General features: G+C 33.2%; 1 protein-coding gene across 3 annotated transcripts in view; it reads right to left on the minus strand.

The window, feature by feature from the left end:
• EYA3 (EYA transcriptional coactivator and phosphatase 3) overlaps positions 1 to 19,188 on the minus strand; it is an 82,642-nt gene that overhangs the window by 49,180 nt on the left and 14,274 nt on the right. For all 3 annotated transcript variants that reach the window (XM_081145965.1, XM_081145963.1, XM_081145964.1), the window contains exon 2: positions 3,106 to 3,206. In XM_081145965.1, the coding sequence (XP_081002091.1) occupies positions 3,106 to 3,138 (33 nt within the window). In that variant the 5' untranslated portion in view covers positions 3,139 to 3,206. The remainder of the gene's footprint in view (positions 1 to 3,105; positions 3,207 to 19,188) is intronic.

Below are 19,188 nucleotides of genomic sequence, written 5' to 3' on the forward strand. Positions count from 1 at the left end.
ATGCAAATAGTACAGCTACTTTAGTACTAGTTCATGAAAAGGTTAAACACAGTTACCATATAATCCAGCAATTCCACTCCTAGCTACATAACCAAGAGAAATGAAAACATGTCCACACAAAAAACTGTGCATTAATGTTCATAAAAGCATTATTCAAAATAGCCTAAAAGTGAAAACAACCCCATTATCCATTAACAGATGAATGGATAAATAAAATAATGATAAGTAAATAAAACGAGTACTGAGTTTGATACGTACATTCTAAAACTTTTTCCGATGCATATAATGCTCTTTCAAAACTTGAGGTCAGAGACCACTTATGATATTCATAAAGGAGTACTAAAGTGCTTCCAGTTTGCCAGAAATAGTCTTGGATTATACCTGTTATCCCAAACTGGGTCTGGTTAGTGCCCCCTTTCACTCTTTAAAAGAGTTCCAGGTTAGATAATAATATGAGCTACTTCGAAGTAGTTGAAAAAGATGAAGACTGGGAGAAGACTGAATCAGGGACGTAACTGCTGACTACAGAGAAAACCATTTCTGACTGCAGAGGATTGACTGGCAATAAGGGAAAATGAAAGACAGACCTGTGGCTAGGATTTATGCTGCATTGTTAACAATGACCCGAACAGATCTTAAATCTTTGTTAACAATGACCCGAACAAATCTTAAATCTTAAGACAGAGCAAGTAAGAAGTAGAGAAACAGAGAGGGATAATCCAGTAAGGATGAGACAAGAGATGATGGGATTAAAATAACTCCAATAATAATAATGCCCATCAGTAACATCTCCCTCTATAGACAGGTAAACAGTAGGGTTAAAAATCTTAACTTTATCATCATCAACTTGGGATAGGGCTAGTCTTTCCACTCAAATTTTCCATCTCTACTACAGCCTGTGAAAACTTATTTTTCTCCTCAAAGCCTGACATTGACTCTTCTAATTATTTTTAACGGTCAATAAGTGTTCTGTGTTTTCTTAGATTCCATATTTGTTTATTTGACATTCATTAATCACGGAGCCAAAGTTGTTTGTATCTCTCCTACGATCCAGAGCCCGCATTCTGAACTACCTCCTTTATCTAACTCATACATACCAAGTCAATATTTCCCCTGCTCTAAATCAACTCAGGGCCAGATGGGTACCAGACACCTAGTGACAGCCCCCATACTCCAAACCTCCTGGAATTATTCAAACTAACCAATCCTACACTGTTGACCCTGCCTTGCCTTGCCCCATTCACCCTGCCTGTGGAAACCCCAATGAAGGCTGTAGCCTTTCTGCCTCCTGATCAAAACTGGTGCTTCCCCCTTACCCTGCCCTACCCCATGGGTCCTGTGTGGCATGTCATGCCTCTAATTTCTAAGGGAATTGTGAGTAACATTAAACTTTTCTTTCAATGGCACTGACCTCTCAATGTTGTCACTCAGGCACCTTTAAAAATTAAATTAAACCCAGGCACAAATCAGTAAGAAAATGATGCCCCAAGGCAATCACCATTTATAGTCAACAGAAAATTAGTTTTTAAAGTGCTTTAATTTCTCACCTTCCTTGGAAGTAACAATCAGGTTTTATATGGAATGTTATAGAAACTGAATAAGAAAAGCAAGGAAATGAAGCAGAGCAGAAAAGATGACCCACTAGCAGGTCAGCCTCACAATCCTCATTACCTTAAATAGGTAAGGAGTAACTAACAATACCCATTTCAACAACTTATAAAAGTCTTTTGAAACTATGACTAGACCTTTTACTACATTTAAAACTCAATGATGTAATTTTTCTTGGTACATTTAGTGTGTCTAATTCAGGTATTTGTTCTTATAGCGTATATCCCAGATACACTGCTGAAGATGATTTTTAACCCTACCATTTCCCTGATTATTAATGTCCCACCAGGGGAAGGAATGACATTCCAAATGTTTCAAAAGGCTGTGGTTGTTTTAACAATTGTTTACGTCTTCCTACTTTTATATTTACCTTAAGTGAGAGGGCTAAAAAATATGTCAAAGTAATCATCAGTACACATTTCTCAATGTAAAGAAAAATATTAAAAACCTACTAAAGGAATTTAATATTTAAATGGAAGCTGGTGTCGTCCATCCTTCTGTAATGTAAAGAATACATCTAGTATATGAAAAACATACCCTATTACCTGCTTTCAAAATTCAAATTTTCCTATGTTGGATTTTCATTAAAAGATGGTAAACATGTACCTCTCTATATTCTCTTTTAATATTAAATGCAAGAGGTTTGCTCAGAATAGCAAACTGAATCAGTATTTATTTAACTTCAGAAAAAGAAACTCAAGACAAAAGGAAAAGATTCTTATAATAAAAGTACCTTAAGAGAATGATTATTGCTTTCTTTTTTAAATGCTAAGGATCAAAAAACAAACAAACAAACAAACAAACAAACAAAAAGAAGCCATGGCAAGGCAATAAATCCGTATCACTTGTGGACATTTAAAATGATTTTATTTATTTATACTAAATACTTAAAAGAAATTAAGAATTCAACCTAGTCTCTAGGGTCTTATCTTTTTAGGAATTAGCTAGTGGTCAGATTATACTTTCTTCAAAATTAGGCCAGTTAGGAAAATTTAGGTAAAGATAAAACTAAATTTTCCGTCAGAAGTGGTAAATAGTGTTTGGTAAATAGATGTCCTCTTTTATTTTAAAAACTGTAAGAATATCCATTGTTTTATCTTTTTTTTTCCTTTGCTGGTCTGTCCCACAACTGACTGACACCCACAGAACATTCTGCTGCCATCTCACCCACCACAATGGCTAATTGCTATGCCCTTCCCTGACAGCTCTGCAGGCCACAGACCAAAGGAAATATCCATTGATTTCTTTTTTTAATGGCATTCCCAAATACAATAGTGATTTTGTAATGCTGAATATTTTAAGCAGACTCCTTAGCATTGTTAGCAAAATATGCATTTAAGAACATATAAAATTGTTTTCTTAGAAGGAAAGTATTAAGGAGTCTTTTTCTTATTTTTATTTCTAATTTGGAATCTGTAGTACAACTGAATAATATTAAAAATATCTACAGATTAGCTTTTCTACAATCAACTTCAAATTATTAAAGGAAATACTTACTGGTTGCTCTGGTAAATCTTGTTCTTCTTCCATGAGGACCAATATTTCTTTATTACACTTATATGACTGTATCACAACTGTCTCTCAGCAGTCTTCACAGTCTGTTTAAAAAAGAGAGGGAATTCAAAGCTTATGTACTCTTAAAAGCATTATCATTCAGGCCATCAGAGAATAATTTTTTAAAATATTTTGCTACCCCAAGCTTTCCACGTGAGTTCCAATCTCAAAATCTCAAACTTGCACATGGCTTTTCAAAATTGACATGCTACACCAAGTCCAGATAGGAATACGCAATGATTTTTATACTATCTTACAAAAGCCAACACGTGGAACCACTTCTGCTGTACTTAAAACATGGTTACTATAGTGCCTAATGCATTAAACATTTTACAATGTGCTGATAAGTAGGGCAATTTTTTTTTTAGGGTTAGAGTTACATTTTTTAATGATAAAAACTAGCCTAGCAAGTCAGTAAGTTATGATAACATCTAACCTGCTCTCATGTGGAACATTTACATAACGTTAACACAGACACACAGAATTACTTTAAATATAACAAACTGGAATACCAATTAAATACATTCACAATTATCTGTACATATAATTAATTTAAAGGAAAACTCAATTCTCTGGATCTACTTTAATAATGCAAATAAGTGAAACTTTGAATTTTAGAATTAAGAAAAAATAATCATGTAAAGCTGGGACCCAATTTTTTTTTATCTTTTTAATCCTCACCCGAGGATATGTTTTTATTGATTTGAGAGAGAGAGGACGGCAGAGAGAGAGAGAGGGAAACATGGATGTGAGAGAGAAACATCCTTTCCGTATGCACCGTGACCGGGAATGGAACCTGTAACCTAGGTATGTGCCCTGACCAAAAATTGAACCCACCACCTTTTTGGTGTATGGGACGATGCTCCAACCAACTGAGCAATCTGGCCGGGGCTGGGACCCAATTTTAGTCTGAAATAATGAGCTCCACTAAATATACTGTTTAGTCAATTATTTAAGGAAAACCTTTATCTTCTTAGATCCTGCTCTACCCGTCCTGATTTTCAAACTAACAAAGAAAAATAGGACTCTAAGCCCCACATTTACTGGTAAAAACACCTTATGTGCCCTCCTGGCAAGAGAGACAGACAGACATTAGAAAACTTAAATACATTATAAAAAAGAAAAACTCCATTACTATTTAACAAAAATGAAACTAGCACTTCCCCAAAAACAGATGTGATTGCTTATGCTTTTAATTAAGGTAACACCTCTTTTCACTTCTACCAACCACTATAACCAACTTAATATATAAAGCTAAAGCAAGTACAAAATCTTACTGCAGAAGTAATGAAAATAGATAAATAACATGAAAAGGGAAATGAAAGACTTCAGTTATGCCAATATACCACCACTCCACTTCTATTGCTCTATCTTGGTACAATACAACACTCTTAGACCCTCACTCCGGAATGGGAAAAGGAGAGAAAACATATGTAAGCTAGACGGTTAGATTAAAAAATGTCCAACTCTGAAACAGCTTTACTCCCTGCCCTAATCTAGAATGTCAAAAGAAAAAAAAGTTTAAAGGTCAGAAGCACAGGATGCTCAATGCACTCACGTGTAGCTCATGCACAGAGCCTCAAAAGCTGAGTTCTCATACTACCTGACGTAGGTAACTAGTGCTGCAGAATTACAGCGCACAATAACTAAAGCTCACAGGTGCTATCTTCCCTGCACTTGTTTTGCTCTACCCAGAACAGCATAATCAATGTGACGTGAAACTGACTCATAATTATGAAAGATGAAACATTTTTTATGTTTCACTAACATATCTATCTTAGTTTTAAACTGAAGCGTCTTTATAGGATTTTAATACTGGCTAAATGAACATAATGTACATGTATGATTTCATCTCATAAGAAAGAGCAAACTAGGGCCAAATCATCAGGAAAATGTAATGCCTTTAAATCTCATTTGTTGAATTTTTGTGTGACCAGCTCTGACCTAAACAAAAAGTGACAATATTCCATGTTTTACTTAATTGAAGGCCATAACTGTAATAACTGCAATCTCTAATTAGTAGATTCTCGGCAAGGGAGAGGGAGAGGATATTCCTTCCTTCTCATACGGGAAATGTTTTAAAATCTATTTCTGGGTAAGAGGAAGGTAAGGAAAATTGTTTTGTTTTTTAAAAAAGGATACTAAAAACCATGTACTTTAACTTTGTTTTTAAACACAAAAACTAATTTATTTAAAAAATATGAACAACATTAAGAACACAGATTTTTATTGATCAAAATAGGTTATGGGTTTTAAAAGGCAAGAAATACTTCTTAATAGTGGGGAAATAAATTTTTCAGACCACATAAAACTAAATGTTAAAATCTTGATTTTTTGCTTTTTAGAAATATGATAATATTACTGTGATTTTATAATGGAAATGTACTAATTTTCTATTTTTCTTGAGATAAACTCTATGGTAAGTTGTAAGAAAACCTTCTTTAAGAAAACAAATGAAAGATACTCCTTTCTACCTCTCCTATTTCTTCTATGAAAAGAAGCATCCTTTGTTGTTTCCATCCTTAAAAATTACTTTTATTTTCTCAGCTTTTAAATTTAGGGGACTAAAAGGGGCATAGATAATTTTTATATTTAGAAAAAAAAACTTTAAAAATCAATAATTGGTCAATGATCACCAATAATTTTGATCATTTTAAAACAAAAAAGGCAATCTATAAGCAAAACATATGATTTCTTATAGAATCTTCTGGGATTCTACTGGCTATTGTGAAGTATGCAAACATATATACTGGTACATATGTGTATAAAATATACTAATAATGACATAAATCACATAATTGCATCACAACATGCATCTAAGATACTACTTTCCATCAATACAGTATTCTTCCTTCCAAAAATTTGTAATTTAAAAGACCTGAAATATAAGAACATACTCAATACAAGAATACAAGTATTTACCACGTTCCTAACATTTATCAATGTGCTAAAACTTTTAATCTTAAGATCTCACACCATTTTCTACAGTGGCACGTGCTGAATAATCAAAAGCCGAGTTTACGAGCAACCAGATGAAAGTGTTATATAACACAGACACAGTAATCTAGTATTTGACAATAACAAAAAGTACGGAATTACAATACAAATCTTAGCATTCTCATTTCCGTGTACTAGTTTTAGAGTTTAATATAATGGCTTGACACAGGAGTGGAAAGTGGATTCTTAATGTAATGTAAATTAATACAATTACAATTTAGCCAAGCAGCCGATGAAATTACAAAACACTCTCTGAATTCATTTTTTGTTTTAAGCACCTTTATAAGGCATTTGGATGGTAATGTCTTTTCATAATTTTTTAGTTTCAATTTTTATAATTGGTTTCTAAATACAGCTGTTTTATCATCTTTTTTGGAGTTTGTTAGTATTTATATGCCTTCATAGACAAAAATCTGGGAAAATCTGCAATTGAGAACAGAAATAATATTTCCTTACCTGCCAATGCTGACAATGAAAAAATAGGAACTTTGGTTTGAAACAAAAAGGTCACACAATTTTAAATATTGTGACTTCACATGCTCATAAATAAAAGCTGGATCATTTTGTAATATGGCAGCCATAATTTTTAATCCTTAGAAATTAGAAGGGAAATAATAACAAATATTTTATTTCAAAATTCTAATGATATTCCAACCTTATAATTTCTGTTTTGTACCAAGTTCAACATACTATTTACCCTGTAATTATAAATGGCAACAGGCAAGCACTTAGGTTCCTTCAATGTCTTATTATAGCCCTTAAACATAGAAAGGGAAATTAAAAATTAGGTATATAAATACTTTAAAGCACAGTATAAGGTCATTTTTTTCCAACAAAAACACACTATATGTTATTCTTAATTATAATATTAAGAAAAGTGTCTAAATAGAGCAAAACAGTCTGATTATAGGTCCTAAATAGAGCAAAACAGTCTGATTATAGGTCCACACTTGCATGTGGCTAAGTGTGCAGAGATATTCAGGAATTAACTGAGTATCTTTGATACAGTTCTAAATAGAATAGGTAGCTCACAAATTGGTCACTAACTACACTGAATTTTAGAAGTCAATTAACTACCCCTTCCAGAACCTTACATATATTTTCAGAGCACACTAAAGAAAAGGCTACAAAAGTTTCCCTGGAAAAAAATCAATAGTTTTCCTCCCCAAATTAAATATATCTCAGCAATAATAGTTATAAACAATAGTAGCCTAAAGAAGTATAAAAAAGTGGTATATAACCACTTAAGATTTTTATTAACACGTGGATTACTTCATGATTTAAAAGAAGTAAGTAATTAGCAAATGTTTGCCATGGCATCCTCAAATATAATTATGTGTATGCCTTGAAGAATGAAAACAAAAAGCAAAATATGCTCTTCTAATGGTTTTATTGTTATTCAACAATAACTGATCTATTCTAAGGGGGATCTATCAAGGAATTCAGAAACAAGTGTCCTAATACCGAAAGTACCAAACATAAAGCCTGAAGGTATCTGGTCAATATAAATTCTAATTTATCAACTAGGAGGCTTATAAGGCAAAATCAGAAAGATGTCAGGAGAAATGGTTTCAAAACATAAGAAAACATTTCTGTGGTCTCGTGGAACAGCGCTTATTAGCAGTAAGTGTTGGTGGGGATGATACTAATTAGTAATTCGGGCTTCACAAGCTACAGAATATATACATTAGGTTTCAAATAAGAATATATGCATTAGGTTTCGAATAAGAAGTAAACGAAAGTTTACTCCAATACCTACAAATTTCTTACTGAAAATTAGGTAAAAATAACAATGGAAATTTTGGAGGAGAGGAGAATAGAGGAAACTAATGAATAGCTGCCCTATACCAGTCTTTAAAACTAATTACAGGGAGAAGGGTAAGCGAGCTATCATTTACCAAGCATTTATAATACACTAAGTATTTTTATATTCATTGTCCTACCTAATTTTATCTCCACAACTATCCTAAGACACAGGTGGCATTATCCTCATTCTATGGACAGGACAGCTGGGATTCAGAGATTTAAACAATGTGCCTGAGAATAATAGCAATCATGCTTCAGGTTTAAATAGAAATACATCAAGTAAAGAGACTAGAGGACAGTGGTAATGGCTGACATTGTGAATGTATTTAATGCCACTGAATGTATACTTCAAAATGGTTAAAATCGTTTTTGTTAAGCATATTTTTTAAAACAAAGAACCAAAAAAACAAAACCACATACAAAAACACAAGAGACTAGAAATACCAAAACAATGATCAAATCTAAAAAGTGCTTATAAGTGGAGAAAAATCCATTTTAAAAAATATTGTCAGAAAAACTGAATATCTACATGGAGAAAAACATACCCACATCATACACTATGATGAATTCTAAGTATATGAAGAACTAGTAGCATTAAAAAAATGGAAAAATAGAATAGCATATTTATTTCATCAGTAGAAAGATAAATTTTTGAGCAACAGAAGCATTAGCAACTAATCAACAGATCCGGTTATGTAAAATATACTTTCATGCAATGAAAAATAACAAACCTAAAATTAAAAGGGTATAACAAATGTAAGCAATACCTGCAATAATTACAATAGATAAAGCTTAATGTCTACAATGTAAACCTAACCAATTCAACATTTACTGACCATCTGTTACGTGGTAAACAATGACTAACATATACATCCATCAAAGAACACAAACAATTTAAGATCAAATCAGCGTTTGGGAAAAAAAGATTCTCCCTACTAACTAAATAAATTTTAATATTTTTAAGATACCACTTCATGCCTATTCAACTACCAAAAATAAATCTAAACAACAAAACCTAGTTATCTGGACTCTAAGATAAGAAATATTCAGGCACAGCTTTAAAATCAGACTGTTCTCCAGTTAAAGAGTATAAAAGAGGTCATAAAATTGCCCATGATCTCAATAATTTTTCTTGTTCTTTTTTTCCTAAAATAAATAGAGGGGTAAGAAGTTAACTATTTTAAAAAGGGGAAGTCTGTTTTCACAAAAATGAAAAATTAGAAACAACTAACACATGGAGAATGGTTTGCCTATGCTGTAATTATACAATTGAACATTCTGTATTAAGATGAAAACTATAACCTATTTCAATAAAAGCTCATTTAAATCATGAAAAAATATAAGATTTTACATTAATTATAGAATAATAACAGCTTAAGTATAATCAAAAGTATATACAGAGGAATACAATACTTAAGGTTTGTGTAGTAAAATGTTTAGGTACATCACTTTAAAAATGCTTCTATAAAAATGTTCAAGTATTAAGCTAAAATTGGGCATAAATTCTACATTCTGGCTCATCCATTTTCCTCAGGAAAAAACTTCAACTTTGAGGGAAAAGCAATTTAAAATGCAATGATCTTCCTTACCCCCAAATCTCAAAGAAGTTCATGACAACACTACAGGCAGAAAGACATTTAATTTTCTTGCTCTGTCATCTCTTTCATAAGAAGTCAAGTTAGACAGACCCTGCACATAAACCCAGGGTTGCTTCATTTTACGGTTCTGAGCAAAAGCATTCAGCTTCCAATAGCTAAAAGAATTTGGTATCAGAAGACATTTTACATTTGATTATCCTCTTCTGGACAGAAAGTATTCACTCTGTGAATGCAAGAAAATTTAGATTATTAAATTAAATAGTTAGAGGTAATCCTTATTTTAGGGTTGAATAACCTAAAACCAAAGATTTGAAGGCATTGCCTCATGCCATCTGTAAGTAGCAGAACCAGTAGTGGAATCCAAGATTCTGAACGCCCTTGTCTTCTTTTCCCCTTCATGTAGAATTGAGCATACAACCTTCCCTTTTAAAATTACATGCCTAATATTACCTTAGGCTATTTATTCCTTTTCCTTCATTAATTCTTCAACTATTCTGTTATATTACTTTGACCTCGTGGTATAGTAACATGTTCTTAAATTTAAAACTTTTTAAATGTGTTATCTGGCACTTTAAGGACCTCTTTAAAATCCTAAAATGAGATTTTATGCTACTTTTTAACTTCTTGTACAGTCTACCAAAAATAACAATTTGATTTCTCTTTACAGCCATAAGTCTTTAATTTGTAATGTACAGAGTATGATCTACTGTTAATGAAACAGGTCATTTTAATTACAGAGCATATGAAAATAAACTTTTACCATTTCTAGTCAGAGATAAAAGCATCATTTTAGAAAAACAAAATATCTCCCAACCTACTAAAACCTCAGTTATTAGTGAAAGAGTTCCCTGCTTCATAATTAGTTGATAATTGAGAATTTTTCAAATTAGTCACTCTTCTGACCTCTACGGTGGCCTCTAAATCTGTCAGCTAATTCTGTTAAAACTATTAATTTTTCCTTGCTTCTAAGATTCTGTGGAATCTTGATCTTAAATCTCACAATGGCAGAGACCACCTTATTCTTTTTAGTATGATAGCACGTGGCAGGCATTCAATAAATATTCATTCTATCAAACACAATTTCCAGGCTCTTGAGTCCTCTAAATATTTACTTAAACCAGTTCATTAAGAACCTTCAATATATTTAGAGGCACAAAAAATTAAAATCTTCACTTTTCTCATTTCTCACCAGGGATGCCTTAAATCACAAATTTAATTCTTTACAAGGTTTTGTTAACTGATTTGAAAAACATCCTTTTGAAGTTTGTGTTAACTAAAAAGTTCCCTTTTAAAAAAAGGAAGGAATGATAAACTTTATTTCAAATTTTAATATATCTGTAACAAGAAATCACAGCACAGGTCCTACTTACTTGGAGGTTAGGAGCCCATATTAGTTTCCCTCCCTTATTAATAGGCTAAAGGTTTTTGTTTATTTTTTAATTTTTTTCAATTACAGTTTACATTCAATATTATTTTGTATTAGTTTTATATGTACAACATAGTGGTTAGACAATCATATACTTTAGAAAGTGTTCCCCCTGATATTTCCAGTATGCAACTGGCAGCATAGTTATTACAATATTACTGACTATATATATTTCTTATGCTGTACTTTACATCCCCACAACTATTTTTTAACTACCAATATGGTAGACTAAAGTTTTAAATTAAAAAGAAAGGGAGGGAAAGAAGGAATGAACAAAAGAACGAAAAAACAAATCTACATCCTAACTCCCAGAATCAGTGAATGTTACTTTATTTGGAAAAGATTCTTTGCAGATATAATTAAATTAAGGATTTTGAGATGAGATTATCCTTAATTACCTAGCTAGGTCATAAATGCCAACTCATGTCCTTATAAGAGAAAGGCAGAGGGAAAATGAACTCACACACACACTGAGAAGGTGATATAAAGATGGAGGCAGAGGTTGAAGTGATATGGCCAAAGACTGCCAGCAGCACCAGAAGCTGGAAGAAGCAAGGAACAAATTCTCCCCTTAGAGCCTATGAAGGAAGTGCAGCCTTGTTGACGCCTTGATTTCAGACTTCTGGCCTCCAGAACTGCGAGAGAATAAATTTCTGTTGTTTCAAGTCTCCAAATTTGTGGTAATTTATTATGGTATTCACAGAAAATTAATACAAATAGCATAGAAGTTTATTTTGCTTTTCATTCTTTTTTGCTATTACCTCTCTGCTTGGGTTTGCTGGCCACTTGGCCAATGAATGAAATACACAAGCTGAAAACAAAGGTGGGAAGTGAAGAAAAGTACGAAAATAAAACAAAACATAATTATACACACAACTGTGAAAATGCTTCCAAACATTAAGAATAGGATAAACATAAAACACTCAAAAACTTTCCAAATAATTGGACAGTTTGCCTAACAGAACTGTCATATAACTACAAAGTTAGTATTCTCATGCTTTCGCTCTGGGCCAAACCCTAAATTTATAGTGGAAGAAATTCCCAGCTAACACAGTAATACCACTGGCAGTCCCAGGTGTTTCATGGATCTTGGGAAGCCTTACTGATCTAATGACTTGAGAACAAATTCAAGTACAGACAGTACCTAACTTACGACGGTTGGACTTACGATTTTTCAACTTTATGATGCTGCAAAAGCAATACACATTCAGTAGAAACCGTACTTTGAATTTTGATCTTCTTCCAGACTAGCGATATGCAGGACAAAACTCTCTTGTGGATGCTGGGTAGCAGCAGCTCCCAGCCAGGTATGCGATCACGAGGGTAAAGAACCAATACTCTCTGCCTGGCCGGGCGCGGCTCAGCGGTTGAGCATCGACCTAGGATCTAGGAGATCGAGGTTTGATTCCCAGTCAGGGCACATGCCGGGGGTTGCAGGCTTGATCCTGGGCAGGGGGCCTGTGCGAGGCAGCTGATCAATGATGTGTGTCTCCCTCTCCCCTCCTCTCTCTGAAATCAATAAAGACATTAAAAAAAAAAAAAAAAGAACCAATACTCTACAGTGTAGTGTGCTGCCAGTGTTTTTGAGATACTGTGCTCTCAACATGTTTAAGGCAGGCGAGACTTAGCTATGATGTTGTAGGTTAGGTGTATTAAGTGCATTTTTTACTTATGATACTTTCAACTTATGGGTTTATTGGGATGTAACTACATCATAAATCCAGGGTTATTTGTACTATTATTTGTAAGATAGCACTTAAAACCAGAATACAATCACTATACTGTTTGATGTGTTCTGCTTAGAAAAAAAAAATTACTACTGGAGTTAAACCTGAAAGATACACAAGTCCTCTTTTCCAGTTGATCTTAACTAAAAATCTTAGGCAAACTATGCCTCAAAATTGAAGCTCATATTTTTCTATTTTGAGTGAAGTTCATATTTTTCATTTCTCTCATAAAGTTATTTTTTGATATCTGTATTGTGCTTCTCCATAAAAGCATTTACCAAACATTTCATTAAAAAAAATTTTCATTTAAAATTTTGTAACACCGTGTTAAGTGCTGTATCAAGAACATCATAAACAGATCACAGAATGGCAGTAGGTCATCAGAAATTTTTATTATAAATGTGACTTTTCTAAGTCAGAAAATGACTTGTTTTTGGTGCATGTTTCTTTCTTTGGGGCTTTCTTTTTTGTATGCTTTAAATAGAGCCCTAAAACCCTTCCTAAACACTCAATAGTCACAGAATATCTCAATTCAGTAGAAAAACACTACGAAGAATACAGGGGAGAACATGCCAGGTTATTAAAGGCATATTCTGAAGGAAATCACAGTAACTTAATGTGTTTTGGCTGCTGTTTGTCAAAAATTTATGTCAGTATTTAAAATGCCACTTAACACTAAAATGTGTAGATTAAAAATAATAAATATATAAAGTCTTAGGTAATTTAACCAAAGGAAAAAAAAAGCTGTTAATGCTACTTCAAGCAAGAAAGTAAATGAGAAGAGTAAATTTTAAGAACTTACTCTTTTTCTTGATAAAGACTCTTAACTGAAACAATCTTCCCAGAGGTTCTCTGTATTATTTTCTGGTTGGTCTAAAAGGAAGGAATCTACTCTACAGAGGCCAGCAGCCTCAAACTTTGGAATCTCCTTTGACTGCAACTTAAAAAGGACTATATGCAAATTAAACTCATTCAACAAAAGAAGAGTATATGACATACATAGCATTCTGGAATAGATATGAACTGAAAAATATATTTTTGCAAAAAACAGAACCAAGACTAGTAATGGTATCTTATAATTTGGTTATGACATGTTAGAGCCAGAAATAAAAATTAAAATAAAGTTGTACTAAGTGCAATGTGGCACCCTGGATTGGATCCTGGAATAGAAAAAGGACATTAGTGGAAAAAATAGTGAAAGCTAAAGTTTGTGAAGCCTGGATTTAGTTAACAGTAATGTTCTAAGGTTGGCTTCTTAGTTTTGAAAAATGTAATAGTTATGTAAGCCCCAGCTGGATGGTTCAGTTGATTGGAGCATAGTCCCATACACCAGAAGGTTGTGGGTTAGATTCCCAGTCGGGGCACATATAGGAGGCAACCGATGTTTCTCACATCGATGTTTCTCTCTCTCTCCCCTTCCTCTCTCTAAATATATATCCTTAGGTGAGGATTAAAAAAACACACATTGCCCGGCAGGGTGTGGCTTGGCGGTTGAGCGTCGACCTAGGATTCAGGCGATCGGGGTTCGATTCCCGGTCAGGGCACATGCCCGGGTTGCGGGCTCGATCAATGACTCTCTCATCATTGATGTTTCTCTCTCTCTCTCCCCCTCTCCTTTCCTCTCTCTGAAATCAATAAAGATATATTTAAAAACAAAAAACAAAACAAAACAAAAAAACAAACAAAAAACACCACACACATTAACAAGAGAGGAAACTGGGTAAGGGGTATATAGAAACTCTCTGTACTATCTCTGAGACACTTCTGAAAATCTATTCCAGAATATTATTACACGATCCCCTACTTAAAATTATTCCAAAATAATTATTCCATAATAAAAAGCTTATCTTAAGAAAAATGAGGTGTCATTACACAATTCCTAAAATGGTTAGAATAAAGGAAAACTGGCCATACCAAGTTGAGCAAGATGCAGAGCATCTAGAACTGCCATACATTGCTGGTATGAAGACAGAAAGGTGTAGTACACCTATATAGAAAAGTTAGGCAGTTTTTTATAAAGCTAAACATACACTTACAATATGACCCAGCAATCCCACTCTGAAGTATCAACCTAAATGAAATGTAAATTTATGCTCACCCTAAAAACCTGTATATGAATGTGTATAGCGGCTTTTTTTCATATATACACCAAGGACTAGAAACAACTCAAATGTCTCAAACTGGTGAATGGGTAAACAACTGCTGAAGATCTATACAATGGAATACCACACAGCATCATGAAACAATGTGGATGAATCTTAAATGCATTATGCTAAATGGAAAAGGTCAGGCTCTTTTCATTTGATCTCTTCTTTGAAAGAGAAGAGAAGAGAGGGAGGGGAGAGGAGGGGCCAGGCTCAAAAGTCTACATATTATAAAATTCTATTTATATGACATTCTTTATATAACTATAAGAACAAAAAAAACAGATCAGTGGTTGCCAGGTTCTGGGGATTAGAGAAGGGATTGGCTCCAAAGGGCATGAGGGAACTTCACTGGGGTGATGGAACTGTTCTGTATCTTGATTGTATTAGTAGTTCACATGATTGTACACATTTGTAAAACTCACAGAACTTAAAAGGATGAATATACTGTATGTAAATTATACCTAAAAAATTATAATATGATCTCTTTAGATTTTTTTAGAAAGAAAATTAATCACATGAAATTGAATAAAATTCTATGACTAATATAAACAAGCAAAATTATAAACCTAGTTGGATCAATAAACAGTTTATAAGTCAGAGAATGAAATGTTGGCTAATAAAATTATAAACATAGTTGGATCAACAGTTTATTTATGATTCCAGAAATCTGAAATGTTAGTTATATTACCTGATATCATAACAGAAGAGTTTCCCATTAGTGAGATGACTTAAATAAGGTCAAACTATATAAATTCTTATTTTTATTTTATTTTAAATGCTACCTTCAGGCGATCTTTCCTTACCAAAATGAGAGTAGTGGAAGAATTCTACCCCTATGCTAAGCCACTAAAGGTAGATAATATAAAATATACAATTCAGAAGCAATGACACCTAAAATAGCTGATATTCACTGAAATACAGGAAAACAGAGAGAGGGCAGGAGGAAGGGAGGGAGAGAGGGAGGAAGGATGAAAGAACAAAAGAAAGAACTTGAGAAAGGCAATGAACCAAGTAAAAGACCTCTGTAAAACAAATATACAGTCCAACCAGGCTTGGCTCAGAGGTTGAGCATCGACCTTGGATCCAGGCGATCGGGGTTCGAGTCCCGGTCAGGGCACGTGCCCGGGTTGCGGGCTCAATCCCCAGTTGGGGGCGTGCAGGAGGCAGCCGATCGATGACTCTCTCATCATTGATGTTTCTATCATACTCTCTCTCCCTCTCCTTTCCTCTCTCTGAAACCAATACAGATATATTTAAAAATAAATAAAACAAATATACATTTATTAAGCCAGAAGAATTATTCTACAGAATTATACTTTGCAAATCTCATGGTAAAATGAAAACATGTATCCGACAAAAACAAAGAAGGAAATAAATCCCAAAGAGAATTCTGCAGTTTTAAAAGAGAAAAGTTGCAGAAAAGCTCACACCATTGACTGGAGTATCATTATGGTTGTTAAAGAAAACAATGAACAGCATTGTTTTCTTTAAAAAATATTTAAAGGGCTTTATAGGCATAATACCAAAAGGGTGCAAAAACTTGTTAAGCAATCTTGCTTTATGAGACATGTTTCTAAGTTTGTGATCACGTTTTTATAAAGTCAATCATTCCAAATGCACTGTAGGAGCTTACTATTTAATGAGGCAAATTAGTACAAGAGAAAGAGATGGGATTCCGGGTCAAAAGGGTTCAGCTCTGTTCCTACAAGCTATAAAACTTTGGGCAAGTCAGTTTTAGTTTCTCTTGTAAACATAGATTCACTTTATTTTATTTTAATTCAATCAATGAATACTTAGGAAAAGAGAATAGTATCACGCACAATGCCTGACACATAGTATAGGCACCCCCAAAACGTGAGTCCCCTTTGCATTCATAAGCATCTTCCTAGGCACTGGGAATGGAAGAATAAGTCAAGACCATTTCCATAAGGCATTCATGGTTCAGTGGATTTCTTAGGTATGACACCACAGCAAATCCGTAACAGAGAAAAAAAGATACATTTGACTTCATCGAAATTTAAAACTTTAAATTTTCTGTGGAATTCATAACTGATTTTTCACTAATGGTCTTTTCTCAGTCAACACCTTATTTGCATTTTCTGCTGGATTAGATGACACTGACTGAATGCCCCATCTGTACGATATTCCTTCTGGGGTACCTGAAAATTGCCTTCTTCACCCACAAGGGTAAGCCCTTTAGCCCATATATAAATACACACACACATATATATGTGTACTTTTTCCCTCCTGACTAATTCTACTTCTCTGATGAAATGTGACAGATCTACCAGACTGAAGTAACCCTAAAAGCCTACAGAAAAGACTGCAACGATTAGTGCACACTTCCTTGTGCCTTAACTAGTACCAAGTACCATCAAACTTTAAAAATTTTTGCCTAATGCAGTAAGTAAAAGATGATCCCAAACTGCATGCTTTATATCATTAATTATAAATAAAAATAAGTGTTTTCAGTTGACTTTTCTCTCTGGTAAACTGCCTAGTCATGTCTTTTGCCAATTTCTACAGAGTTGCTGATCATTTTCTTATTTAGTATCAACTCACTGTAAATTATGGAAATTAGCTTTTTCACTTATATTACACGTTTTCTTTCACCTTGTTGTTTGTCTTTTGACTTTGTTTATGGCATATTTTGCCAAATAAGTTATAATTTTTAGGAAATAAAATTTGTTAATCTTTTTCCTTTTCAGTTTCGAGGTTTTGTGCCCTAATTTTAGGCTTCCACAGGGCCAACTTATAAATAATTACATTCATCCTTCCTTCTATAACTTTGATGGCTCTATTATTTACACTTACATATGTACTTAGAGAGGTAATAATAGCATAGTGATTAAGAGAACATACCATGGCACCAGACTGCCTAGATTTAAATCCTACTTTTTGCCATTTAATTGCTGTGTGACTCTGCATCAATCTCCCAATCTATAAAATGGAGGCAAAATAGTATCTATCTCACAAGGCTGTTGGGAGAATTAAATGTGTAAATAAATGTAAAGAGTTTATGATAGTAACCCTGATGCATAATAAGTGTTAGGTGTTATTTGATGCATAATAAGTGTTAGGTGATCTACCAAATACTTAACCACTTGTCCTAACACCATCTACTAAATCTTGCCTTTTTCTCCAATGATTTGAAATGCCAATTTTATAATGTATAATCTAAAATGACTGTATATATGCAATTTCTAGATTTTGTTCCCTGGTCTGTTTGTTTCATAGTATATTTGGCACTTCCTCAGAATCCAACTTGAATTATTATAATTTCAAAACATGCTGTACAGGCTTTTTTATTTCATGTGTTTTAATATTTCTTTATTCTCCTTTCTCACATTTTATGCTTTCCAAATGAACTTCACATTAATGTTGTCAAGTCTTTAAAAACTAATGATATTTTAACTTAAATTTCATCAAGTACATAAAATAGTTTAGGGAAAACCAGTAAGTTTACAATATTGAGCTGTCCTATTTAACAGCACAGTATATATTTCCAGTTAATCCTTTTTAAATGTCACTTAGTAGAGCTTCTCATTTATTTATGTTGGTATTTTATCTTTTTGTTTGTTATATTTTTCAGTATATTTTCTAAATAACTTGCTTTTTATATATAGGAAAGCTGCTGATACTGGTACATTGTTTGTAAACAGCCACATTACCAAAGTCTCTTGTTTCTAACAATTAGAATGGTAAGATGGTTGATTCTTAAGTTTCATGTATATACATTGTTCCCTGCTGCACAAAAAGTTTGCTGCTTCTCTCCTCAATATTAACCTCTTCATTTCTTCTTCTTGACTAAGGATATTGGCCTACACCTCCACTATAATATTAAGTAACAGTGCTAAATGTTGGACATCCTTCTCTTATTTCTCAAATTAATGAGAATACTTCTAGCATACCACTCACTAAGCATGACAGTGGCTTTGGCTTGAAATAAGATTTTTTCTTAATCATATGAAATAAGAATTCATCAATTTTAATTATACGGAGAATGCTTATCGGGAATTGATATTAATTAGGTCAAATGCTTTTTTGGCATCAAAAAGATGATCATGTGGTTTTTCTCTCACCTATTAATAGAACATGTATATAGATTTTCTAATACTGAACCACATATGCATTTATTTCAGAGCTGAAACCCTAGGGTTGAAGATTATTTTAATGTACTGTTGATTTATATTTTTTAGTGCTGAATTTAAGTTGCATTAATATTTGTAAATTTTTTCCATATTTTCCTATTTCGTGCTGCCCATGAAGTTTTAGAATTAACATTTCATTAACTTTTTTAAAAGAATTGTAAATTTTTCTTCTTT

The sequence above is a fragment of the Miniopterus schreibersii genome (genome assembly GCF_964146895.1).
Source record: "Miniopterus schreibersii genome assembly, chromosome: 8".
NCBI classification, from domain to species: Eukaryota; Metazoa; Chordata; class Mammalia; order Chiroptera; family Miniopteridae; genus Miniopterus; species Miniopterus schreibersii.